Here is a 26,611-nt window from a genome sequence, read left to right as displayed (position 1 = left end):
CTGGACTCGCAGGCTCGGTGCTGGGATCCCTGTTGCAGATGGCCCTGCTCGTTCCACAGTCTGCCTCTCTTGTTGCCTCTCGACCCTGCCCTGCAAGAGCCAGCTCTCTGAGGCGTGGGGCATGATGGCAGCACCCCGGCCTCCAGGCCTCTCCTTTGCCTCTACAAGGCTGAGTTGAGACCCTGCTTCCTCTCCTCTCTCTGGTGTTATCTTGGGTTCTCCATGTTCTTGCCAGGAGCTGCCTTATAGAAAAGCGGCACCTCCCTCCCATGAAACGTCTTGTCCTGAATGGAGAAGCAGCTTCCAGCTGAGTATCCAGGAAGCGAGCTATTGTTCACACAGCACGTTCTAAACATTTTCTGCCAGAAGGAAGCCCTTTCCCTCTGGTTTGTCCTTTAAAAACAAACAAACAAAAACAAACAAACAAAAAACCCACAAAAACAAAAAACAGAAAAACACAAAGGAACCTGCGTTTTGAATAACTTGTTTTTAAGGTAGAATTCTCTTTATTTTGGAACCAGATGAATGTGAATCATGAGTGCAAATCCTTTCTAATCTTTATAAATTGAAAGGAGCAACAGAGTAGGACCTTGTGGGCTGTTTGCCTGGCATTGCTGCTCTTTGGAGGCCCAAGGAAGTTTCTCAGTGTAAGCAAGACCTCCATCTGGTCAAGGGGGCTCCTAAGTGAAAACTAAATGACTCTTAGGCTCAACTCTATTTTTTCGAGGACTTCTTTTTAAAATGTTCCTTACTGCTTTCTGCTATGGCCCCAGGATGTGGCAGGTATACCAAAAGTTCCCAGTAACAGGGACAGACAGACGTTGCCTTTGGAGAAGGAACAAATCTCTTCTGTGCTTAAAAGTAGCAAGAGACTTGTCTTCACCCACAGGGTGAGGTCTTTCAGGGAGTGGATGAGTCCCACGAAGAGCCCACATCTTGTAGACAGTGTGGAGCTTGCTCAAATGTCATAATCCATGAACTCCTCATCACAGCTGCCTCTGGGAACCTGACTCTGCACTAGGACTTCTTCTTCTTTTTTAAGATTTTATTTATTTATTTGACAGGGAGAGATCATAAGCAGGGAGAGAGGCAGGCAGAGAAAGAGGGGGAAGCAGGCTCCCCGATGAACAGAGAGCCCGATGTGGGGCTCGATCCCAGGACCCCAAGATCACGACCTGAGTGGAAGGCAGAAGCTTTAACCCACTGAGGCACCCAGGCGCTCCTGCACTAGGACTTCTTGTACATTATCCCACAACTTTACAACGCCCTGGGTTATATCTCCATGTTGCCTTTAAAGAAACTGAGGCCTGAAAAGGAGTTGAGTCATTTGCCCATGGCAGTGATCCCATGAGCAAGGAATCTGTCCACATTTAATGGAAGAGGAAATTGAAAAAGAAATTAAATGGCTTGTCTAATGTTCCACAGCTTAAGAGTTTAAAGTCAAGTTTTTTTATTCCAAAGTTCCGGTTCTTTTCCCACTGTGCAGACCCTGTTCGGTGTTCCCAACCCCGTATATTTGAAATTGTGCTCTGAGCTTTAGTAGAGTAGAAACTAAGCCCTAAATAAGCTGGACATCATGTGTTATAAAGATAATGAGTTGGGCACTGCGCACGTATTTCTAGGACTCGGACTATGGATGCTATTTAACTTCTCTAGCGTTTGGTTTCCTCCAAACCACACTGTGAAGTGGGCAGAATCAGAGCTCTCGCCTGGGCTGGATGTGAGGATGAAATGAACCCCTGGGAGGGCACATAGCTGGTGCCCAGTGCATAGTGCCCCACTGACAGAACCCATCTCTGGAACCTGATAACCCCAGAAGGCTCGAGTGCCAACGGGTATGGATCAAAAGTATTTTCCAAGGAGAAGGGTACCTTGCTTTGAGCACCTGAATTTGATTTTCAGGAACAGTGACCTCCCGGAGTAGTAAAGGGATAATTTCATTTCCTAAGATCTCAAAACAGTCCACCCATCTTTCCCTTGTTCCCTCAGTGCTCTGAGGGTGGATTTGATCTCCTTTTATTGATCTCGGGCTACGGAGGATACAGGCACATTCTCCTAGCTGAGTATTCTGATGTACTGCTTACCATGCTGAAGCCAGTCACCAATGGAGGGATCAGTGTCTTTTGAGTCAGATTAATATGAACCAGTTTCCCAGGGTTTGTTCATCCCTGGGAACACTGATAATGGAGTTTTCAGACTGTCAAGACTGGGGTTAGCCTGGGTTCCAGGATAGAGAAAGCCACCCTACAACAGAGAAGCGATGCTGAGAGCCCTTCACCCTGAAAGCTTGGTGACACGGAATAATGGTAAAGTCAGCTTTCCCACATTCCTTTCTGTTTGTTTCCTTTGCCTGCTGGGCATTGTCCCTGCTTATTAGCATGTTGAGCAGAGTTCATTACTAATGATGAAACACAAATCAGTGTTGATCTTATAATTTATTTGATCCCCAAAGAAGTATTTTTCCCAGTATTTTATTCTGAAAAATTTCAAACATGCAGAAAACTTGTAAGAGGCTTGAATAGTGGATACCTATCTACCTATCTATCCACCACCCAGAGCCTAGATTCTCTAATGCCTTTTACTCGACTTGTTTTATCTCGTATCTGTCCTTCCCTTGGTCCACTTAGAAATCTGTTATTTTTTGGTGTATTTCAAAATAACTTGTGGACATCATATTTTTCATCCTTGAGCAGCTTAATTATGTATACTATTAAATAGAGTTTGAAAGATATCTGTTCATAGGGTTTTAGGGGGAGAGGCAGTAAAATGTATACAAAGTGAAATGCATAAGACTTTACCAATCCCTGAGTTTGGGACCCATTTTGTGACCCAAATTCCTATCAAGATGCAGAATACTGGGCACCTGGGTGGCTCAGTGGGTTAAAGCCTCTGCCTTCAGCTCAGGTCATGATCCCAGGGTCCTGGGCTCTCTGCTCAGAAGGGAGCCTGTTTCCCCCTCCCTCTCTCTGCCTGCCTCTCTGCCTACTTGTGATCTGTCTGCTAGCTAAATAAAAATAAAATCTAAAAAAAAAAAAAAAAGACACAGAATATTGCTCTATACCCAGAAAGTTTCCTCATGCCTCCTCCCAGTCACTCCTTACCACTCCCTTAACCCCAACAACCACTCTTATAAAATTTGTCCTCTTCCATAGATTAGTTTTGCCTGTTTTAGAACTTAATAAGTGGAATCAGGGCAGTATGCATGCTTTTGTGTAAGCCTTGTTAAAAAGAAAGCCACAGACCCAAAATGGCTTCCATTAGGCCAAGTCACCAGACTGGGGTTTAATTAGCCTAACTGAATTGCACTTTCAGACCCCACTAGAAACGTACCCTTCACAGGTCAGTCTGGAATTTTTCTGGTCAGCATCAATAAGGTAATCTGTATGTTCCCCAAGGAAAGATGAGGTGAGGGGCACCTGGGTGGCTCTGTGGGTTAAAGCCTCTGCCTTTGGCTCAGGTCGTTCCTGGGATCAAGCCCCACATTGGGCTCTCTGCTCAGCAGCTTCCCCTTCTCCCTCTGCCTGACTCTCTGCCTACTTGTGCTCTCTGTCAAATAAATAAATAAAATCTTTTAAAAGAGAGAGAGAGAGAGAGGAAGATGAGGTGATCTACCTATGAAGACCCTTTTGTCCCCAAAGGAAGGTGACTTCACCTGAAATAATCCTTTTTTCCTGTTTTTAACTTCCTTGTCCTGCCTTTAAAATCCTTTCCCTTTCTGTAGCTCTTTGGAGCTCTCCTCTACTTGCTAGATGGGACGCTGCCTGATTCATGAATCATTTAGCAAAACCAATTAGATCTTTAAATTTACTCAGTTGAATTTTGTTTTTCAACAGGCTCATCTGAAGGATTTTAACTAGTGCTTTATAATGAATTTGGGGAACTCTGTCAACGTCGCTTATCCAACTCCCTCCTAATTCGCAACTTTAGGAGTGGCAAGTTGCAGAAAATCTCAAGGTAGCAGATGCATACTGATAGTGTATTTCTATTAAATATATATGATTTTTGGGCGCCTGGGTGGCTCAGTGGGTTAAGCCGCTGCCTTCGGCTCAGGCCATGATCTCAGGGTTTTGGGATCGAGTCTTGCATCGGGCTCTCTGCTCAGCAGGGAGCCTGCTTCCTCCTCTCTCTCTCTCTGCCTGCCTCTCTGCCTACTTGTGATCTCTCTCTGTCAAATAAATAAATAAAATCTTTTAAAAAAATGTTTAAAAAATATATATATATATGATTTTTTTTAACACCTTAAGTATATGTAATTTGGCTTTCCAAGTTTTACATCTGACTCCCCTGATATTATGAGGCAGATGTTCCCCAGCCAGATCCGAGGAGCCCACAGATGTGGGACCCTTTCCCAGGTCACCCTGCTGAGGAAACCCACTCTGAATGGAGATTTAGGGTGTTTTCTCAGGGCTGATTTAATCGATAGCCAGGCTGATAGTGCAGCCGGTGTACCATTGGGGAAGAACAAGAGCAAGGCAGGGTTACTTGGTGGTGGTGGCCGTGATGGTATTAGAAAAACCAAGGAAGGTCCACAAAGCCTGCTGCCCGGTGCATGTACGCAGGAGAACCATGGCCCGTCTGAGGTGTGTGTGCTTCCTCCTCATTCCTCCTCACTCGCTGCAAGCAAGCCTCCTCCTGGACAGAAAGTAGATTGCATACATTGGAATAGAACCCAGATACATAATCCTCATTAATCTTTCAGATTCTTGTCCCACTTATTAAAGCCAGTATTTGGCACATAACCCAGAGTTCTGTGGCAAGCAATGATAAAGGTAATTGGAATCTAGGTCTCCCAACTTTTTTCTCCTTTCAGCAGTTTCTTGGGGCTTGCAGTTAAAGATCGCCTGGGTAGCAGACTGCTCTAGGGTGAGAGGGGCATTGGCAAGGGTGGTTGTTGGCCCACAAGGTCTTCCTCCCTGTCGAGGGGCCGAGTCTGGAGCATGTGCATTTCCGGGCCAGGTGGGCGAAGTGGGGTGGGAGCTGCTTTGGGGGGGCCAAGGCTCAGGCAGTAACCCCAAAGGTGTGTGAAAGCTAAAAATGAGGAAGGAGGAGGGGGGTTTGGGGACTGAGGTGCCATGGGGAAGCAGGAGTGTCTCTGACTTTCTCGTCCCTCAGCCTAGCCTGGGGCAGGCAAATACCAGCTCTTGGCTCTCTGCTCTCGTGTGAGACTTGACAGCCACACAAGCACAAAGCACTTTGGGAACAACTGCTCTGTGGTTCTCCCAGCCTGGGAGGGAGCGGGGGATTCATATGGGGGTACAGCCGTAAATACCACAGCAGTCTGTGTGCCCCTTGTGGTGAGACACGGGAAGCCCCCACCAACAGTGTGCTCTGGGACCAAGAAGCTCCCCATTGTTAACAGAGCCAACACGGGAGCCCTAGCCTCCTCCTGGCCTCCTGTCTGCCTCCTCCTGTCTTTCGGTCTGCCTTGGAAGGCCAGCCCTGAACCTCTTGGCAGATATTTATTCATTTGCTGCCCTCCTCTCTCCTCCCCCACCCTCTCCCACCTCCCTCTCCCAAAAGCAGTTGACAAGGTTAGAAAATCAGGACAAATAATTTACTTCAATCCATCTCTGTCTTCCCGAGGCCTTGTACAATTTGCTCGGGGGCGGGGAGAGAGAGAGAAGAATAACCCCAGACCCTGGTCAGTGACCCTTTTTCAAATGTGGAATCAAAGCCCACTCTCGCTGCGAGTCTGTCTGCTGCGAAGCGGCAATAAGACAGAGGTGGTGATGAATTCTGATGCCGCTCCTGGGCCCGGGAGTGCAGCTGTCAGCAGTCTTCAGGGCTCCTTGCCCAGCTGGAGGAGCCCGCCGTGTGCATCAGCGGTCACCTGATGGCTTGGGCACAGCAGCCGGGGACACTGTGGTGGTTAGGGCTCCATTCCTCAGCCCTGTGCTCCAAGGAACGGAGAGTGCCCACTAAGCAAGGCCGTCTGCCCTGAGGAGAGGCTCTGCCCCTTGGTGCCCCAGTGCAGGAAGCCCGAACTCCCTGGGGGAGCAGGCTCGGCCACCCATGGCACTTTGCAGAAATGAGAGCCGCACCGGCGGTGAGAAGTTTGGGAGTCTGCCCACAAAGCAGAGCTCTAGTCCCCTCACCTGAAAAATGGGATAATACATTTGCTTGGCAGTGAGTTGAGGCCAGCTGGTCATCGTAGGGTGTGAGATGCCCATGCCAGCAGCCCAGGAAGGTTAGAGAAAGACGAACGTGAGGGCAGGGGAGTTGGAGAATCCAGACTGGGGTCCAGAAGTGTTGGCTGCCTTTCCTCTCTTTCTGTAGTAGTGAGGTCACTAGCCTGATGGGGGCATTTAACAAAGTGTAGCTGTTCCTCTTTGTCACCAGCCGCCTCCATCGGGCCAGCTCTGTCTGCGCATTGGACCGTGTGGGACCCAAAAGACACAGTGTGAATCAGGGTCCTTACCCTTAGTGGTTCTCTAGTGTGTCTGGGACTCAGCCTAAAACAGTGAATCAGAAAAGTCAGAATGCAAACCAAAGGGTGTTTCTGGGCTGATAAGGTATTAAACATTGGGGCGGAGAAGGAGAGACAGAAGGGGTCTCCAGTCCTCATGGCACAGGCCCAGGGAGACTGGTATGTATTTTCCAACTGGTAGGTGAGTCCTAGGGAGCCGAGAGCTCCCCAAGCAGCAGAAGGAGGATTGGAAGGGAATGCCTGACATCAAGAGCGAAATTTAGTGGCTGGTGAATTGCAAAAACCTCTCCCTTCATGAACCTCTCCCTTTTGGGAACCTGTTCCCATTTGCCCCCAAAAGAAGGTGGGGAGATGATCCCTTTCCCTTCTTCCTCCCCATTAGGCACCCCTTTACAGGCATGTTGACCAGACTGATTACTGCTCTCCCAGTATTTGGCTACAAATGGGAGCCACTGAACATAGCCATCACGTCTAACTTGTACTCCCTTCTGGAAGGGAGGTTTCACATAGGCCTTGGTGCCAAGTTGCACCGAGGCTCGTGGTTCTTCTGTGGACTCTGTGCCTGAAGAAGTAGTTCTGCCCCCAGCAGCTGTCTTCTCCCTTCCCTCACTCTTGATAGCCAGTGAAAAGGCTAGTGTGATTGGATTTGTTCCTGAAGCCAGGGTATAGTGACAGGGAATGGAGGCCTCTTGATCTGTAGACAGACTGTCACCTCCCGCTGCCAGCCTCTGGGCACCCAGGCACCTGTCAGCAGTCCTGGCACCTCAGCAGCTGTGTCTTGAGTGTTTGTGTTTCTTCTAGCTTCCAGCCACATGGGGAATGTGTTTTATACATTCGTGGCAGGGGTGGGAAGGGAGAGACTAAATAGAATAACCCTGAATGCATTCTGAAAATGGAGCACTTCCAAGCATTTTTAAAATACATGTATCCATTACAGTGATAAATTTCAGGCCTTACTTTACCAAACACAAACAGAAGTTCCCTGTAGAGTTTATGTGAAGTACAGGAGCAAAGTGCGGGCTTTGTCCATCTCTCCCCCAAGATGTCGCTGACCCTACGCAACAGAAAAGAGAGCATTGAACAGTGCCCTTCCATGACATTCCATCTGCCTCTTTCTCCCCTGAGATATAGAACATTTCTGGGAAAACAGCCTGATCAGATTGGGTTTTTTTAACTCAAGCCTAAATGGTGAAACTACACAAAGTATATGGATCAGAATGGTATCTGTTTTCTCTGACAGCTCACTCCTCTTTGTCTAGACTGAAATGACGGTATTCTGTCTCCGCTGGTTCTGGGCCATGGAGGTTGTGGCTGAGCCAGAAGATGAGATCCAGCTCCTTGCCGTCTCCCCAGCCCAGGCGGAGGCGCTGGGTAGGATCACAGCCCCAGACAGCTCAGTGCTTACGGAGTGAGGCTGGGCACCTCCCAGTCTGTGCTCACACAGGACCTCCTCACTGCTGCGTCCCTCCTAGCCCTATGTCTCCACCAGGGCAGGAAGGGGAGCTAGGTTGTAAGTTGTCCGTAAACTGCCAAGTACTTCTAGTTCCTCTATAAACTAGAATCTTCTCAGCTTGACTTAGATACTACAGTTACAGGACAGCAAAGCATCGTGTATAGTTTCGATGAAACAGTTGTGGTTGTCCCTGCGTACCCCGCCAGAGGGTGGGTTGTAGAAATGTGGGCCATGCCTGGCCCTTTGTAGTTGGTGTGAGGGTGACTCCTGGGGCAGGCAGGCAGGAAGGAACAGAACAAGAAGCAGCGGGGTGTTCTACTCAGTTCACTGTGATTTCAAAAGGCCCTTTGGCAAAATCTCCTGAGTTTGGCCAGGAGATGTTGATTGGTTAGGCCCGCTGGGGCTTTGGGTTTCGGGTGATTATGAGGACAATGAAACGTATACTGTAGGTGACTTGACTTTATATGAAAAGCTACCTTGGGGTCATCCTCCATTTCAGCTCTCCCCCCTGCTGGCATTGGGAAAACAGCTTTTCCACTACTGGCTCTAAGTAAATGGAAACTTCCCCCACCCCCACTTCCTTTCATTCATTCAGTAAGTTGCCTGTTTAACCAGAACCAGGCCCAGGAGGAAAATGGCAAGTAAACCACACTTTTTTCCAACCCTCATGGTTCTTACAGTGGTCATTCTCCCACATACACTCTCTTTGGCCTCAAAGATAGACCCATAGCCTGGTGGAACCATTCCAGGGATAAGGACCCATCCTCTCTCCCTGCCCCCATATAGGAAAAAGTTTTCTCACTTTGAGGATCTTACTTTTTTTTTTTTAAGCTTTATTTATTTATTTGAGAGAGAGCATGAGCAGGGGGAGAGGCAGAGGGAGAGAAAGACTCTCAAGCAGACTCCCCACTGAGCACAGAGCCAGCCACGGGGCCCTGTCTCAGGATCTTGAGATCATGACCTCAGCTGAAATTAAGAATTGGATACCTAGGGGCACCTGGGTGGCTCAGTGGATTAAAGCCTCTGCCTTCGGCTCAAATAATGGTCCCAGGGTCCTGGGATCGAGCCCTGCATTGGGCTCTCTGCTCAGCAAGGAGCCTGCTTCCCCCTCTCTCTGCCTACTTGTGATCTCTCTCTCTCTGTCAAATAAATAAATAAAATCTTTAAAAAAAAAATGAATTAGACACCCAACTGATGGAGCCATCCAAGCACCCCTGAGTGCCCTATTTTTCTCCTATAAATATAGAGAAGGACAAGGAAGGCACATCAACAGATGTGTAGGGAGTGCTTGCTCTTTGCCCAGCTTGGAGGCTTCTGTGATTTGAGTGAACCAGGCTTTGGGACCTGTGCGCTGAGTATCCTTCAGTGCGGCTGGGGGTGAAGGGGCGCCTTGTTGGCCCCTCCACAGATAGGAAGAGCTCTCTGCAAATATTACTAAGCCTTTCCTGAGGAAGAGGATGAGCTCTAGGGGAATAACCAGACCAGTGGCTTGAAGTTGGATAAGAAAGCTTCGGATGTATGAAAAGACTGATGTTATAAATTGGTGCTTTCTGCAAAGAGAGCGAAATGACAGGGAGAGTTAGCAAGTGCCCCGTCTCTGGACGACCTTTAGCAAAATTGGACGTGGGGGTTGGAAATGGGATTGTATGATCTGTGGGGTCCCTGGCGTGAACTCAAGATTTTGTGCCTGGAAGAACTGTCAGGAGAGAACTAGGATTTATCCTACAGATACACTTGTACATGTGTACAAACACGTCTGTAGAACAGCGTTCGTCATGGCGCTGTTGGGAATACGGAAAGATTGAAAACTATGCACATGCCCACCAGGGGATGGGTTAAATAAATAGCCCCACACCAAGTGACACAGCTCATCCATTGGGGGAGAAAAAAAAGAATGTTCTTATAAACTGTGGAGGATCTCCAAGATGTCATATTAAATAGGGGGCAGGATATCTTTCCATGTTTGCTCACAGGAAACTGCAACTCATCTCCAAGCGTGCTGGAGGAACTGGTTATACTGGTTGCCTGCAGGGAGGAGAGCTAGACAGGGACAGGGAGATTTTCCTCTGAGTAACCTTTGTACCTTTTGAACCTTGAATCATGGAGAAGGAGGACTTGTCACAAAATAGAAGTGAAAGTGTATTTTTTTTTTAACTTTAAAAATAAGGAGGTTTTACTCATTGGAGCCTGAGAGAAACAGAGGGGGAATGGAAAGCAAATGAGCCTCTGACCGGGCATCTGCTGTGAGCACAGATTACTTTCAATCCTTTATACACAACAGCCCATTATAGGAGGCAAGACCCATTCCGCTTTCTGTAGACATAACACTGTGGCTGGGAAAGGGTGGAAGTACTTGCCTATCCTCACGGGTGGACCTTGCTCCAAGCTACCTGTTGAAGGAGGCAGCTCTTGGAAGGGGGCGGGGTGGGGGGTAGGCCAAAGAAAGGGATGTACGAGGAAGGGAAGGAGGAAGGTGGTTTCTTCAAGGGGCAGGGCAGACCCACTCTAGTGTTGCCCACTTCGGTGCCGGCCCCTGAGTGGTGGGGCCAGTAAAGCCGAGGTGCACCAAAGCTTGCTCCATAAGTCAGCTATGTTGTGTTTCCCTTGGCTTTTGCTGAGCTCAGAAATGGAGTTCACAGTGCATGTTAACAGGCAATCAGGTGATGGCTGGAGCAGGCAGGCATTTCTGTGGCAGGAGAACAGCCTCAGCTCTCGGCTGTGAAGGGAAAGATGTGTTCTTCTGCTGAGTGTCAAATGTGCCATCTTTGTCTGCCAGCTGGAGACTGGCTGGAAAGTTGGTTGTGGTGGTTTTTTTGTTTTTGTGGGGGTTTTTTGTTTTGTTTTGTTTTTGATAGTCAGACCCAGGCTTACTTGCACTTAGAGAAAAAAGCATCCAAGCTCTGGAACAAAAGGTTCTCTTTCCCTTTTTTTTTTTTTGGAAAAAGAGCCATGAATGAGCTCATTATCACTGCAACCCAAAAGAGGAGGAGGAGGAGAGGAAGAGAAGGAGAGAAGATAGCCTCCTCCTCACTGCTCTGCCCTGCCCCTGCCCAGGTTTCCTGGAGTGGGGGGCTTGGATCTGGCTCAGGGTGACCTAAGCCAGATGGCTGGAACAGGTGGTCCATACAGGGGGCAATGCTGGAGACCTTGGATGCTTCGAGACTGGCTCACTCTGTCTGCTATGATCCAGAGGAAGGATACATGTCTGTATCTTCAGGGAGCAAAAGATCCTCTGATCAGAGTTGTATGCCTGTTTCACTCTGACTTCTGAGAGGCTCCCGTGTTCATGTCCTCTGCTTGTCTTAGCTCTCGAAATCGTCCTCAGATCTCAGAGCTGGCAGTCAGGCAATGTCAATTATCTGTTGAATGCTGGAATTTGCCACACACGGCTTTAGGCTTTAGGCATTTGGGGTGTCACAGGGAACCGAGTTGGCAAAGTCTCTGCTCTCATGGAATTTAAATTCTGGTGTGAGCAGTGAAATGTGCCAGGTCTGGCCTGCTGGTAGCCCCTGTGCCCCGTCTCTGCTGGGCTGGGGAACTGCCGCAGGGAGTGATACATAAATGCCACGGAAGGAAGATTCGCCAGCCTTTCCAGCAGCTGAGCACAGGTGGTCTCCCACTCGCTCTCCTTGGAGCCTTTCACCCCGTTTGGCTGTGGTCACAGAAGGGCCTCTCTTGATCTGAGCGGCAAAGAGTTCTGATCTGTTGCAGGTTGGTGCTGGACCTTGGAATGATCTGGAAGAGACCTGGAGGGCCTCCCCCGCCCTCACACCCCTGATGCAGGTGCTGATGGTGAGCTGGCAATGTTTAACCCGAGCCTGACAGCCTCTCCTTTTTGTCCCTCTTTTCTTTCGTTTCAGATTGAGAAAATCATGAGCTCTATTGGCGAAGGGATTGACTTTTCTCAGGAACAGCAGAAGATCTCAGGTATCGTACCAAGCAGCCATTTTTCCCCTGTGGAACGCAGACCTTTGGCTCCTTTCTGGCTCAGGTTTTTTTTCTCTGACCCAGAAGACGACATTAGATGGACGAGAGAGGTCAGCCTCTGCCCACCCCATGCTGCTGCAGGTCAGATCCTCATGGATCTGTATGGCCCACCGAGCTATTATTTCAGACTTATGACACTTTTTACATATTGGAGGGGAAATTGCATTTTAGGCCTGCTTGTTAGGAAGGTGTTGTTGTTTGTTGGTTGGTTTGTTTTAAAGTTAATGGTTGTCACTTATCCATAATTATGTGTGTAAATGTAGGCTGTCTCTGATTGGCTTAAATTGGAGTACACCTCAGCTTGGTCTCTCCAGCTTCCCAGACAGCTCTGGCACTAACTCTTCATGAGAAATGGGCTCTCGCTTACCTCCTCCATGCCAGCGGCAGAGCCTTGGAGTTGATCAGTGGGGTCAGACCGTTAGCGGATATCTCCTGGAGGGAGTGGCTTTGCTGCTCCTCCTAATGTCTTTCTCTGCATTTTTCCATTTACTTAGTCATTCATCATTTTTACTCTAGATCACTGCCACTCTGGGCTTGCTTTTCTTTTCAAGGCCCTAGGGGTGAGATCGGCCTCCATTTTCCTTTGTTTGAAGCCGGCAGCCAGAGAGACCATGTCTGAGTTGTTTTCCTTGGTAATAGATTTGTGGTTGTGTTACTTTTCTCAGATGAGGTCACATTTCTAAAGGTGCCTCCTCACTAGAACAAGTCTCCCACCCCTTCTCCCAAGCATCTGCAGACCCTCTGCCACCAGAACTCCCAGGCTGAGAGCATCTGAGAGGGGCCTGCCTCTCCCCGTCATCGTGGAGAAATGCCTCTCTAACCAAAGGGGTGGGGTTCCCAGAGCTTCCATCCAGGATTGGCCTCCTAGCCCAAGGGATACCTCTAGCTCTTCTTGCCCTGTCAGGAAGGCTGTTGGGTGGAGACAGGTGTGCATCTCAGGGAGAAAAGGGCTGCCGAGGCTTCGGTGCTTGTGGAAAGAGCTTGGGCTCTGGAGACTCAGCCCTGGGTTCAGATACTACTTCTGGATACATACAGGTCTTAGGCGAGTCACTTACTTTCTTCTGAACCCATAGTTCCCTATCTACAAACATCTAAATAATAGAACCTACCACACAGATTTGTTGGGAATGAGTCCTAGATACAAAAAATTGAGCAAAAGAGGTAAATGGTGGCACTGCTCATCTTTTGTCCATGAAATAATTACCTAATCGTATTGAAAAACCTAAAGAAGGGGGGGGCATCTCCCCTAGCTTGTCTCCCTCCACTGCTTTTCCAGCTGGGTTCCTGGAGCCTCCTTTCCCCAGCAGCCTTGCTGCCCTGGCCCCCAGCAGAAGGGCCCCAGCCCACTTTGGTCCGTCCCAGTCCATCTTAGATGATGCTAGGTTCTGCAGAGTTGGCTCTTCTGGCTAAGAGTTTGCGGCTCTGCTTCCACGTGCTGGCTCCACACTCAGGCAAACAATCTCACACTCTGTTGTGGTGTGTGGGCTTTTATCGAGAGTCAGGTGTTTGTTGGGAATAGATGTTCAGTACCAAGACAAACACTGCTGCCAGTTTTCAAAGCTGTGCTTTGGGGACAGCCAGGAATGGGATTGATAGTTCAGCTGAAGTTGCTTTCTGCTTCCCTGTACCCCTATGTCTGAGGAGTGCATGTGCTTGAGAGTGTGGGTCAGAGCAGGCCATGACGTCTTCACCTTGATAAATCAGGAGATGTGGCAGCATCCCTGGAAAACACATTTCTGGAAGAGCCCTTCTCCTTGGGGGTGGTGACATGGAGCTATTTCCTTGCCCTGCGGGTCCCACCCAGCCCTTACCCCCCATAAACCCACGTGAGTTTGTGGTCCGGCTACCGCCCTGCATCTCCGAATCCTGTTTTGGCACCACTGCATTGAGCCGTCCTCCATACAGCAGCTTAGGGGAGAGTCCAGGGCAGGCCGGTGAGCACGGCCACCTGGACAGAGAGGGCATCCGCCCGTGCTGCAGAGGCCAAGCCCACTGTGTCTGCGCTGCTGCCAGGCCAGGAAGCTTAGGAGAGTAGACTCAGCTCCACCCGTGAACTCTGGCTTCTGCCCGATGGGGCAGGAGGGGGCTCTCCCCAGGACCTCAGGGAGCACCAGCCTTCACCTCGGATCAGAGCAGAGTTCTCGTTTGTTCTGAATAGTCAGTAGCAGGGTTCAGATTGTCCTTAGGTTTCTGGATCTGGAAGAGGAGGCGTGGGCTCTGGGGTTGCCAGCCTGGGAGGAGGAGGAGCCGGCCGCCCAGCAGGCAGCCATTAACCAAGCCCAGGCTTGCCCAGTGTGCCTGGTTTCACAGAGGCACGTATCCTGAAGGGCAAGACCCTAGCTGGAACTGGAGTTTTATTCTTGTCTTGGGCCTCGGGAACCTGAGCTTCCAGCACAGGAGCCACTTACCTGAATCCCCGACAGACAGGTTTCACAGCTCATTCCACTGTCTGGAGCCCTGAGAAGGGAAGTCTTCCCACTGGCCCGGGCAGTTCTGGCTGCTTTGAACAAAGGCCTGTCTGTAGAGCAGCGGAAGAGATCACTTGCTTTCTTTTGCTAAAGCCAGCCGTTGTAGTAGCTGTTCACTGCAGGCTCCTCAGGGGCCTGATCTCCCTGCACACAGAGCCCCCTTCTTCACCAGGGACGTCTACAGTCTGCTGAGCTATAGGCGTCCCCTTGCATGTTTAGAGGGGGCCATGTGGCTCCTGTACATGTTACATTTTCTGTCTTCACAGCTGTACTTGGGGTTCAGGCTTCTTCCTTGGTGCCTGCCCCCCTCCCATGCGCTCCTCCTCTAGATTGTGAGGAGCCTGCTCTGGGCCTGGTGCTTCTCCCCTGGGCTCCAATAGACCCAGAGGGAAGCCTCTTTCCAAGTTGTTGAGTACGCTTGCTCACCTGAGGAATATTAGGTGGAACGTCTTTATTTCATCGCCTGTTTCTGTGACGCCCCATGGCTTATCCTCTTGGCAGGGAGGTACAATCTTTCTTACGTGGTGAGTGGGGGTGGGGGCGGTCACTTCACCTGTGGGCTATGCCCTCAGGGCCATGTCATTCCTCTGTCCCCTTCTCTGGCTGTCCTAGAAACTGTTGGCCCAAACTGTAGGAATGTGCCTTCTCTGTCCCCAATAAGCTGCTTCCAGCCCCTTGAGCGGCAGGTAGAGTCTCCCCGTCTCCGCCTTTCATACGCATGTGTGTCGGCTGACATGCGATGCTGGGGAACCTGTCATTTTGCTCTGGTGCTTGTGCTGCTGTGTCCTTCTCCCTGGGCGGTGGCAGCAGCAGCAGCTTCTGCTCCGATGTCCGATCCCTGATGTATTTTCCTGAGCGTGGAAGGGAGGAGGGTGGGGAGGGGAGAGGGGGAGGGCCAGACATTATGAGAGCGAGCGAGGGCTGTGGGGCCGGCAGCAGGCAGCGTGGAGCCCAGGAGCCTCCAGACAAAGCACTCTGCTGCGGTTCTGTGAGCGCACGCATCCGCCGGGAGCAGGCAGGACCACAGCTGCCCGGCTGGGGGATTACAAGCAGGAATGAATCAGCAGCCAGGGACACTTGACTTCTTGGGCACACAAGAGCCCGCTGCCTAGGTTCCCTGGAGCAGACAGCCCCACTCAAGGAAAGGGGACCCAGCGTCCTGGAGCCCTGCTGCAGCGTGCATCAGGAAGCCACCGGGTCCCTGAACACCACCTCTTCTGCAGAGGATAGAAGAGGGGAGCCCTAGGACAGGGGCAGGACGGTCACCGGGGGCTCCTAGATAACCAAGCCAGTTAGCCTTGGACTGCCTTGAAGGGCAGAAAGTGCTGAGAACAACAGAATGACTTTCACCGTGTCAAGAGTTCTCTGGAGGTGATGTTTTCGTAGTTGGTTCTTCTTTTTCCTCCCTTCCTCTTTTTTTTTTTTTTTTCTTTTCCTCCTTTTATCTGTTCTTGTCCAGGAGAACCAGAGAAGTAGGTGGGGGTTAGGCGCTCAGCTCAGGTCTGCCGGGAGGGCTAAACTCTGTTCCTCCCCACTGTGCCACACGCCCCTGTCCTGCGCGAGGAGCAGAGTAGATACATGTCGTCCCTTCCCCGCTGGTCCTCCAAGGAGAACGTCAAGAACCCGAGACCCTGGGAAGACAGTTGCTGTCTTTATCACTCAGCCAAAGAGAGAACAGCGCCGAACGTGAATAGACTTAAGCCGCCGCAGCTCAGCTGACAGAGGACCGCTTCTTTTTCCCCTTTCTTTCATCGGGCTGGATTTTGTCTTCTCTAGCCAAGAACTGGATCCGCCTGCCTGTTTTCCACCTGAGCAGGCAGGCGAGTCACAGGCACAGCCAGTACCACAAGAGGAAAATGAATGCCCAGCCCTGGCGAGAGAGCCCAGCCCGGGAAGGCAGCCGTTCAGCCAGCACCCTGGTGCGGGAGACGCCCTGCTCACCAGCAGCCAGAGTCTAGCTGTGGACTGAGCTCCTGGCCCCGCCGGCCGCACGGCCCCCAGGAGTGCGATGTCGCTGTCACAGCTGAGCCACACCTGAGCTTGATTCCTGGGCAGCTGCCCAGGCTCTGCACCCTCGGCCCCTCTGTCTTGAGCCTCTGAGCACAAAGGGCCAGTGGCCATGGTTTGCTTATTCCGGGACTGCTGGGGGAAAACAAGTAAAAGTCTCTTTTCTCCCCCTGTCGGGTTCTGTGCTGCTTGCGTTGCATGTGCCGGGTCCCTGTGACCAGTCACCGCTGCTTCCCTCCCGGAGCCCTCGCTGTGTGCCTGTGTCCCTCCGCTGCATGAAGAGGCGTGCGCTCTCCTGACTGGTGTGTGCTGCAAGGTCGCAGGACTTGCCCCTCGCCCAAGGCCCCGCAGGGGCTCCAGAAGTTGCATGGATGAGAGAAGCCCCCCAGCCCCTCTAGTGCCTGTGGGAACAGACTTCCTGAAATGCCTTAGTGCGAACACTGACGAGGAACTGCCCCGACCTGTGCGCGGCGACCGTGCATGTGCCACCGTGGCCCTGGAGCTGCTCGGACTGGGGGGCTGGGGGGGCAGGTGTGTGTGTGTGTGTGAGCAGCCCAGGCTGTCCTGCCCTTGACCTGCACCTGGAAGAGGAGCTGCAGGTCCTCTGCTCTCTGGTCTCTTGTACATAGTCTGGCTGCCCTATGGTAATGACTATGATGTGGCAGTGCCATCTGTCTTCCTCTGAGTGCCGCTGCTACCGCCTTAATGGTTTTTCCCTTTTCAAGCGTCTGCCGATTCCTCTCTCGTCAGGTTCGCGGACGCTGGAGCAGAGCGTCGGGGAGTGGCTGGAGGCCGTTGGGCTGCAGCAGTATGAGAGCAGGTTGCTTCTGAATGGCTTTGACGATGTCCGCTTCCTGGTAAGTGCCCGGAGGCCTCCTGGGGGAGGGCTGCAGCCCCACGGAACCCGGGCTGCTCTGCTCTCCTGTGGCCCTCACCGGAGTGTGAAATGGTACGTAGACCCGCGTGCCAGCGAAGCGCCGGGTGCAGTGACTTAGACATCCAGGAAGTCTGCCGGGCGTCGTGCGCCTTCTTTCTAAACTCCACTCCCAGAAATAGTTCTGTCGGGAGAGCTGTTTGCAGGTCCTTTTCCCGAGAGGCTGGGTCCCTGCCTGCAGACCTTTGCCCCTCGCTGGTCCCCCTCTCAGGCCTCAGACCATGTGTTGTGTGGTGAGGCCTCAAGGCCCTTTCATTCCGGGTCAGACACCAGGAGTTTTGGTGGTTGGGACAGCTAGGTTCCCTGTGGTGCCTCCCTGTCCCGTCTCTATTGGATACCAGAAGTTTCCTTTATTCCCCAGAACGCTGCTATGAAGCAGGTAGTCACTGAAGCAAGGAGCCTTGGCCAGCAGAAAGGCTCTCCCCTGTATATTCCTGGCCCAGCATCCAGGGTGGGGAATGTGGCCATGCAGCCTCAGGGAGTCCTAACCTCAGGCATGGCTTAGAGGAGAGGCTGAAGTGGCAGTCTGAGGAATCAGTTGCTCTTCTGAGGTACCATTTTGTACTGTCTTCTTAAACAATAGAAGGTGTCAAAAAAAAAAAAAAAAAAAAAATCTAGGTGTCTCTCCTCATGCTGCCTGTGGAGTCCGGGCCTGGCTGGGACCTGGGGTTGGGATCCAGTGCTCCTTCTGTCCACCCAGAAAGTAGCTCAGGCAGGGTACCCATGAGCCTTCCTCTCCTGGAAGCCCTCCAGGATATGGTAAAGGAAAGGGTTCGGATTCAGTCAGCCCAGAGCTTCTAGCTCCAGTATGGGTCCCGTGGGTTTCCCACCGATGGGCTGGCATTTGGTGCTTTCTGAATAGCAGCTTGCCCAGGGAGCAAGCCTGGGGCTGCCGGGAGGAACCCTCACTAGGACAGGCTCCATCTCCAGGGCAAACAGTAAAGTCTGTAGCAAACCACCCTTCCAAAGCCAGTTTAGGACCAGTTATTTTAAATAGCAGTTTGTTTGTTTTTTTAAGTTGAACTAGGTATATTTATGGTTCTTTTTTTTTTTATTAATGGTTCTTATAACCTAATCCCTGACTCCCCATGGTTCTGGGGGAAGGCAGCAAACCCAGGATAGAGGTGGTGGTTCAGCCCATGAGTTAGGGTAGTTGGCCCCTGGTGCTGAGTGGCGAGGGACTCTCCCTCTCCCAGCACAGCCCCTTTACCAGACCAGCTGTCAGACAGGCAAGGGCGGGGGTGGGAGGAGGCTGTGGACTTCACAGTGTTCCCCTCCTTGTGCTTTAGTATTTTAGAGATTGAGCTCTTGACGTCTCACCCCTCCTTCTGCTGACTTTGGAAAGGGTGAGGTTTCCAGCCCTCAAACAACATTTAAAGACTCCCTTAAAACCGCTTGCCTGCCTCTCCCCATGCTTACACCCAGAAAGTAGCTGGGCGGGCAACTTGGTAAATCTGGCCCTGAGCCAAACATCCAGACAGGATGCAGGGCTCTATTAGAATGTGTCTCTTTTCTTTCTTTCGTGGAAGGACACTCATCACAGGAGGCCGGGAGCTCAGTCTTTCCAGGAGCCTTCTAGGCCCCTCCTGTTGCCCTGGGTACGAGCTGTTCCCTGTGGCCGCTCTCCCATTTCCGGCTGGATACTGGCGGGCGGAGTCTGTGCGGGAAGGAATGCTGGTTACACCTCAGTTGAGCATGTTTCTTCTGATACCTGGAGTGGCCCGAGTACCCATGCAAAGCATCCTGGGTAATTGCATGTAAATTGCCAGATGGACTGTAAGACTAATTGTTTTAGCAACCAGAAAAAAGGCAAAAACACACAAGAAGGGGGGGCATTTTTATTTAAAAACATTCGCTCGCTGCATATGGTATAATTTCCATCTTGCTAGCTGTGGTATCTGTCCATGTAATTGGGTTTTCAATAGGTTACACATGTTTTTCTTGATTCTGAAAAGCCTGGGAGACTCTTCTTCAAGATGCGCAAGTGGGTCCCTGGGAGCTGGGCTTTAGTTGTAGTGGGAGCATATGGACATGAAGAATGTTTCACAGGCAGGCTGCTGCTAGAGCCTGTCCCCATGACGGGCTCCTACAGCCCCCGTCAGGGTGGGAGGGCCTTCACCATTGTGTGGTCTCATCAGCTATGCCTCAAGCCCTTCCAGATTAATCTTGGCTCCAATGCTCTCCAGTGTTGGGGGATTCACCACCTTGCAAAGTAACAGCCGGTCGTTCTTTGTGTCACTCAGGCTGAGCCAAAATCTGTTTCCTTGTGGTTTCTGTCCCCTGGCCCCAGGTTTACCTTTTGAGCCACAGAGAACACACTTCCGCCCCTTAGAAAATTGTCCACTTTCTGTCATGCCCTCCTGGGTCTTGTCTTGTGTAGATCCAGCGTCCTCTTACTCTGGGCTGTTCCTCCTGTGATGTGGTGACTGAGCTGGACAAGCATTGCACTTTAAACTTTATTCACCCTCCCACGCCTGTGGGCAGAGAGCATCTTTGATCTGGAGGGGTCAGAGGAAAGGCAGGGGGTGCTGCTGGGTGTTCTCTCGGCTGATCTGGCCGACACCAGTCCCGGGGAGGCAGGGCCCAGGAGTCGGGCTCCTGCCTCTGCTGGCCGGCCCACCACACTGACTCACACATCACAGCCAGTTCCATTTTTCACCCTGAGTCTTGTCCACGGGAAATGGGCTTGCCTAGGAGAAGGGAGGAAATGCATTTGATCAACACTGAAGGAAGGTGGTTGGTGGTCAGCGAGTGCAGGTCTCCCTGTCTGGGGACTGAACCTGACCTCTCTTCCTAGGATGGCAGTTGAGTCAGTGATGGTGCTCCACATGCCAGAGTGTTAGGTAGATGTTAAAAAAAGTTTTTGAAGAACGTCTGATACAGAGAAACGTTCACCTTGGAGTGTTGAGTGAAAAAATCAAGACACAAAAATCCATGTGTGACATGATCTTAATTTTCAAAAAAGAAAACCTCTCTGCATGAGAGGTTCAAGGGGGTCGGCCAGAACATTTCAGAGGTTATCTAAGGGGGACTGTAGGTGGCTGACTCTCTTTTGGAATGTAGTAGGTGTTGTGCCTTTGCTACCATGAATGAATGAATCTGAAGTCAGAAAAACAAATAATAATATGTGTCTGAAGGAACCTAATGGTCCAGCTGGGAAAACAAGCACACAAAGCAAAGCAATGAAAACAATAGAGCAGCCTAGTGGTACGCGCTATGGTGAGGCCTGTAGGTGCTGCAAGAGCACAGGGGAGGAGAACCCCGCTTCCCGGATGCAGACCGTGTGCTAGGCGAGGAGCTGGCTCACGGCCCTAGGTGTATTGTTGGGTCGAGTCTCAGCTGGGGCTGTGAGGCCCAGAGGGCGGAGTCACTACCAGTAAGGGGCAGTGCCGAGATGCTAGCCCAGATCCGTGCAGCTTTGAACTTCTGGATCACACGTGCTGTCTAAGGGTTTGCCGGGACTGTGGGGCCTGGAGGAGGGGCGAGTGTGGAGCCAGAGTGGTCTGTGGGGAATAAGGAGGTCAGTATAGTATAGTATAGTGTAGGGTAGCATAGACAGGATGGAGGGATGGGCTGGTTTCAACTATGAGCAGCCTTGACGGCCACGTTATGGGGAGGCCCTCTGGTTGCGGTCCTCATCAGGCACAGAGCCTCTGGAGTCGGGGTATACCTTAGATGATGGTGCACGGTGGAAAACGGGCACGTGGTGGGGGCTATGCTGGGGGGACAGACAAACGGAAGAGAGAAATGAGTCTGGCAGCCAGCTCTGGCTGGGTCAGAAACAGACCGAGCCGCGGGCCCGTCGCCTCTCACAGCCAGCATTGTCATGGAGGCCTCTTGCTCCTCCTGTCCATTTATTTCTCCACAGGCTTCCGCCACGTGCAGATTAGCTCCTACTGCTTTCCTGTCTGTTTCTGAGGCCATGCCAGCTTGTTCCCGTGTGTTGGGGAGGGATGACAGGTGAAGAGGAGTGAGCCCTGAGAGGGCTCAAAGGCACAGGCTTGGGGAGGAGGGCATTCTTTCTTGGCCTCTGTGAGGTTTCCAGCCAGGTCCCCAGACCCCAGAGCTTCTCTCCATGCTCTGTCTCCGGATTAGCTTCTCACTCCAGCCTGGGAAGCCAGTGTTCTGTGCACAGGGAGGCCACGCCCTTGGGTTCTTACCCTGACTTCCCGTGCTCCCTCCCTTTGCCTTCTTCCCCTGAGGCTCCACGGGCCCCCTTTTGGCCCGGGCCTGCTGCGGCACTGCTGTCGGGACGCCTCCTCCCTGCCTCAACTTCTCCATCTGCCCTAGCACCCTCTTCAGCTCACAGAGCACTCTAACTGCTGGCTGCTCCTTCAAAATTTTCTGTGCCCCAATGCAAAGCAGGGCCCGATAGGGAGATTTTCCTCAGCTAGGGGCATTGGAGGGTCCACGGAGCTGGGACCTGGGCTTTGAAAGGAACACTCTGAGACTGTGCAGATCCCGTCTCCTGGGCTGACTCATGGCTTTGGTCACCTCCTCGGGGGGCCCCAAGGGTGGCTGCACCACCAGATGCTTCCTTGCTCTGCTGGACCCTTTCACCTTGGGAGAAGGCAGGCTTACTTCGGACCTCTTTCCAGGCCATGCTCTCTCTTGCTCTCCCTCTTCCTTTCTGTCTGCCAGACTGTGTGGAATTGTTCAGGGTCAGGTGACAGCAGCTGCAGTCCGACTGTTGTTTCCCCTGGTACTGCTCTGGCCTTTTCCAGTCCCTTTGACAGGGAAAGGAGCTGAGAACTATCTTCATGTCTGTGAGATGAATTGAGTTCACTTGAAGATGGAGTTGGACTGTTCCTTGGCTTCTGATTTTGAGCAGCAGCAGGGGTTCTGTGCCAGCATCTCAAATGTCTGAGTGGTCATATATTCCAACCCTCAGCAGCACCCATGGGCAGGGCCCAGGGGCCCATGTGTCTCTATTAGACGCACAGACCTCCTCACACACCAAGTGTCAGTTAAAATTCACATGTTCACAGGCATCCCTGGAGCCCATCTGTGGACTCCTGGGGCCCATTGAGTCCACACTGCCGACTCTCGGATTAAGTCACTTCCCCGAGGTTGCTCCGCAAGCAAATGCCTGCACTGGCACTAGAAGCAGGCCTCCTGGGCCCAGAGGCGTGCTTCCGCCTCCCACTCTAGTCTCCACACCTTTCCCAGGAATGTGCTATGTCTGGGGCTTGTACTCAGCGCACCCCCTCAAAGAGGGGCCGTGGCATGTGAGCCAGTGAGTGAGGCTGGTGCTACATGGCCTCATTGGCAGGTGCAAGTCTGGGTCAGGCAGACATTCCATCTACCCGCTGCGTGGGGGGCGGGGGGGCACTCTGCAGAAGCCTGGGCAAAGAAGCTGCTGGGAATCAGACCCCAGTAAGCTTGTGGCTCTGACTGGGGGGCCCACCGAAGCCTTCTGGCTTTGTGGCTCCCACCACCACAGGATTCTCAGTGAAGGTCCAGTGCTTGCTGAGGCCACGGTGAAGTCAGCTGGAGGGAGAAGGGCTCAGAGGAGAAGTAGAGGTTCTACGTATTTGCAAAGAGAACCAGACTGGGAGTGAGGAGATGTGGGTTTTCCTCCAGCACCCCCCATAAGATTTTGTGCCCCCTTGTTTATCCCCTGTCCTATGGCATCTCATTTGACTGCTTACTTTATGGGGACATAAGTTCTGCAGGGGACACACTGTTCCCTGTTGTGACACATAACACCCACTGAGACTGGCCGTGAGCTCAAGAACGTAAGGCGGTACGGTGGCACATTCTCCACACGGAGCGCAGGCAGCGGCCTTTCTCTGCTGCACACACACTGGCTTTGTCCACAGGTCTGTGGTGTAAAGCTTGTTTGGGGCGATCTTAGAACTGAGCCCTTTGACTCCAGTCTGCCTTGGGCCTTGCTAAGTTCCACTGCTGATCTGGAGGGTGGATACAGCTCCTTGACCTCAGAGAAGGCCTCAGAAAGGCAGGTGTTTGGGGGTGATGGGTAGTAGGAGGGAAGGGTGCTGGGCCTGGTGTGGAGAGAATGGGGATGCCAGGAACCTGCTTGGGAGAGCAAGGATCACAAAAAGGTGTTGTTGCCACAAAACTGGGAGATGAGTCCTGACACTGGTGCTTTCACACCATCCGTGGGAGCCCTTCGGAGATTGACAGGTGGCGAGGGCCTCACCAGTTCAGAAACAGAACTGGTGACAGGTGTGCCTCTTCCTCCTCTTCTATAGAACTGCTTGCATTGGTCACTGTCAAGTTCTGTCTCTCTGGGTGGGGACAGGTCTGGGCTGCAGTGGGGTCAGGGGTTGCCAGGAGAGCAGGGGGCGTGGTGCAGGGCTGAGCTGGGGAAAGGTGTCCTGCCAGAGGCTCTGTGACACAGCCCCAGGGCAGGAGCAGGTTGGCTGGGCCAGAAGGCAGCGAACGCAGAGACACAAGAGCGCTCCCCGAGCGCTGGTTCCTGCCAGCAGCAGGTCAGTGCTCAGCGCCATGGGATTCCTTATTTAACCTGCGAAGCAGGGGAGCTTACTCCTTTTTATAAGGTTCTAAGTTTGTAACAACCTTGAGCAACAAAGTCAGAATTTGAACTCAGTTCTTATTTGAACAGGTTCTTCCCCTGCGCACCACATTGCCTTGTGTGTGGCGGCAGCGCGCAGAAAGCCCTCAGCCCCGAGGTGAGAGAATGCATGTGTGCTTCAGGGAGTGAGGCTTCTGTTTTCTGTCATTATTAACATTTGGAGCCACAGCATGAGCCACAGAGCCCTGCCCCCTCTCCCAGACATCCTGCTCCCCAAGCGGTGGAGGAAGCCACCATGTCCACTGGCAGGTTAAGTCGTGGGGTGCCGTGGACCCCAGTGCGGGCAGTCGCTGTAGCTAGTCCTGACAGACAGCTGAATATCACCGGCATAGGTGTTCATGCAATACAGGAAAATTGGGGGGCGGGGGTGATAAAAGCAGTTAAAAGAATAACGTGTATACTGTAAGCCCAATTTTGCTAAAAGTTTTTAAATAAAAGCTTAGAAAAATACACCAAAGTGATAGAACTAATTGCAGTTCTACCTTTTAAAAAATATTCTCTTAGAAAAGAATACTAGAATGGTACCCCTTTTTTTCTCCATGAAGTGATGAATCTGTGAGTTTGCTTTTACATTTTTCTTTGTGCTTTATTTCTTTTTTAAATGCTCTATAGTAAATTTGTATAACTTCTCTACTCAGGAAAAAAATTGGTTTTGATGTGGGAAAGACAGGCAGGGCCCCATGGAAACCAACAACGTTCCTGAAGGGACTGCAGAGTAAATAACCCGTGAGGCATCTGAGGCCTGGAGGGCTGAGTCCAGGCCTCCACACACACGGATCCGGCGGGGGTGGCGGGGGGTGTAGGCCAGACTTGCCCTGGATCTGACCAGAGGGGGATGTGTATGCAGGCCTCCCACCAACTGAGCCCCTCATTTGTTACTGAGCTGTGGCAGGTCCCCTCCTGGGAAGTGGGCCCACAGATACGTGCCCGGAGGGGCATGTATATCCCACTGGGTGCCCTCGGGCTGCCCCTCCCCCCAGTGCCCTTCCCCACCCCCCAGTACAGGGCAGCCTCAGGAGCATCCCTCCTCACGGATCTAGGCTGGAGAAGAGAGGGACATTAGGTGCCAGGCTTTCTCCAGAGGCAAAATGTGGCCAGGACCACAGCCCTGTTTCTCATTCTGTCCCTCAAGAGAGGTTTGAGTCCTTGCTTTTTCATGACCGATGGCAGGAGAAATGACCAAGTGATTGAGGAGAGAGCGGCCACAGTGAATACGGAAATGAGGCGGGAGGGGCAGGCCAGTCCAGTGCTATTCTGCCAGGAGACATTCTTCTATCAGAGGGTGTCTGCCTCCGTTTGAGTGGGGGGCCCGATCCCCAGGGGGCCGACATCTGGTCACGGATAGGCCTCGAGGTGGAGTGCCCAGATGCGTTGTCCACAAGCCTGACTTTTTCTCATTCTCCTGTATTGCTCACACACCTTTGCTGGTGACATTTAACTATCTCTCAGGACTAGCCACAGTGGCTGCCCGCACTAGGGTCCAGGGCACCCAGTGACTTAACCCACCATGGCTTCCTCCACCACAAGCAGGCTTTTGCGGTTCCTAGGGCACATACCTGGCCTCAGTGCTGGGCCATCCTGGGCCCAGTCCCCTGGGGTGCACGTGGCTACACACAGGACAGGGCCCTGTTCTGAGCCAGGAGTGCCTTTCTGAGGCTGGAGTTGTACTGACACCTGTGCATCCTTGCAGGTTGGCCAGGAGGGAGAGGGCAAGCAGACCTGGGTGGTCCAGGGTGCAAGGGGCCCGCCCAGGGGGAGCAGGAAGGACCTCTGGGAGAGAGGACAGAGAGTGAGGAGGGACAGGGGTCTGTGGCTCACCATGGCCACAGCAGTCTGGGCTTCCCCCCAGGCCACCTGTGGGCCTTGCCCTGCTCTGGATCACTCCCACAAGGGCTGAGTTTAAGCGGGGTGGCGAGTTTGGAGTATTTTCCCTTCAGGGACTTGACCCATGCACGGACTACTGGATCCTGGATTCCCAGAGGCAGGAGGAGCAGGACCTGCCAGGCCCGGGAGAGGCTAACTGACCTCACAGTTAGCCTCAGGAATTGGGGCCCTAGCAGAGGCAGCCTCAGAGCTGGCGCCAGCACTCTGCCCAACACCTGCATGCTGAGGGCTCGTCTCCTTCCAGGAGAGGCTGAAACATCCGTGGCCTCTCGTCTTACTGGTGGGCCCAGCCTAGAGCCCTGGCCTCGCACTTGGCGAGGCTTGCTGTAATCGCCCCTTTACTTGCCCTGAGTGCTTGCCTGTGCACAGGAGGTGGGCAGAGTGCCACGCTTTCATGGCGGGCAGGGGCTGGGGCTGCTGTCTATCGTGGATGATCAGGCCTGGAGTCAGCTTTCCAGCCCCTGTCCGGGCCACCGGACCCGAGCTCAGCTCGCACCTCCCCATGCTCAGACCCTTTGTCGAGGGACTACTGAGCCCCACATGCCTGGAAACAAGTCAGGATTGTAGGGTGATGTTCAGATGACTGTGCCCTTTCTGCTTTGGTTCTTCTCTGGGCCGGGGAAGAGGCATCTCTGTGAACCGAATAGAGCAGAGACAGCGCTTTGTGACCTCAGGCAGGTTAGTCCTTCACTGAACCTCCGCTTCCTCGTGACTAAACAGGAGAGCTTCTCTCTGTCCTGGGCAGGACCAGCTGACTCCCTGGCACAGCCCCCAAGCCCAGGCCCACCTCCCCGCTCCCACCACCCGGAACTTCTCCCTGCTCCTGAGGCGGGTGGCGTCTATCCCGTGCTATTCCTTAGCTGGGGAACTCTTGACCCACTTCTCTGCCCTC

At 52.3% G+C, this 26,611-nt stretch overlaps 1 protein-coding gene across 10 annotated transcripts in view; it reads left to right on the top strand.

Annotated features, from left to right (window-relative positions):
- The window catches only part of ANKS1A (ankyrin repeat and sterile alpha motif domain containing 1A), a 178,854-nt gene that overhangs the window by 134,668 nt on the left and 17,575 nt on the right, over nt 1–26,611 (top strand). For all 10 annotated transcript variants that reach the window (XM_059178569.1, XM_059178566.1, XM_059178571.1 and 7 more), the window contains 2 exons: nt 11,741–11,807; nt 17,093–17,199. In XM_059178569.1, the coding sequence (XP_059034552.1) occupies nt 11,741–11,807; nt 17,093–17,199 (174 nt within the window). The remainder of the gene's footprint in view (nt 1–11,740; nt 11,808–17,092; nt 17,200–26,611) is intronic.

Source organism: Mustela lutreola, chromosome 6 (assembly GCF_030435805.1).
Source record: "Mustela lutreola isolate mMusLut2 chromosome 6, mMusLut2.pri, whole genome shotgun sequence".
NCBI classification, from domain to species: domain Eukaryota; kingdom Metazoa; phylum Chordata; class Mammalia; order Carnivora; family Mustelidae; genus Mustela; species Mustela lutreola.
Note: the sequence above shows the minus strand (reverse complement) of the source record. Positions and strands in the feature narration are given on the sequence as shown.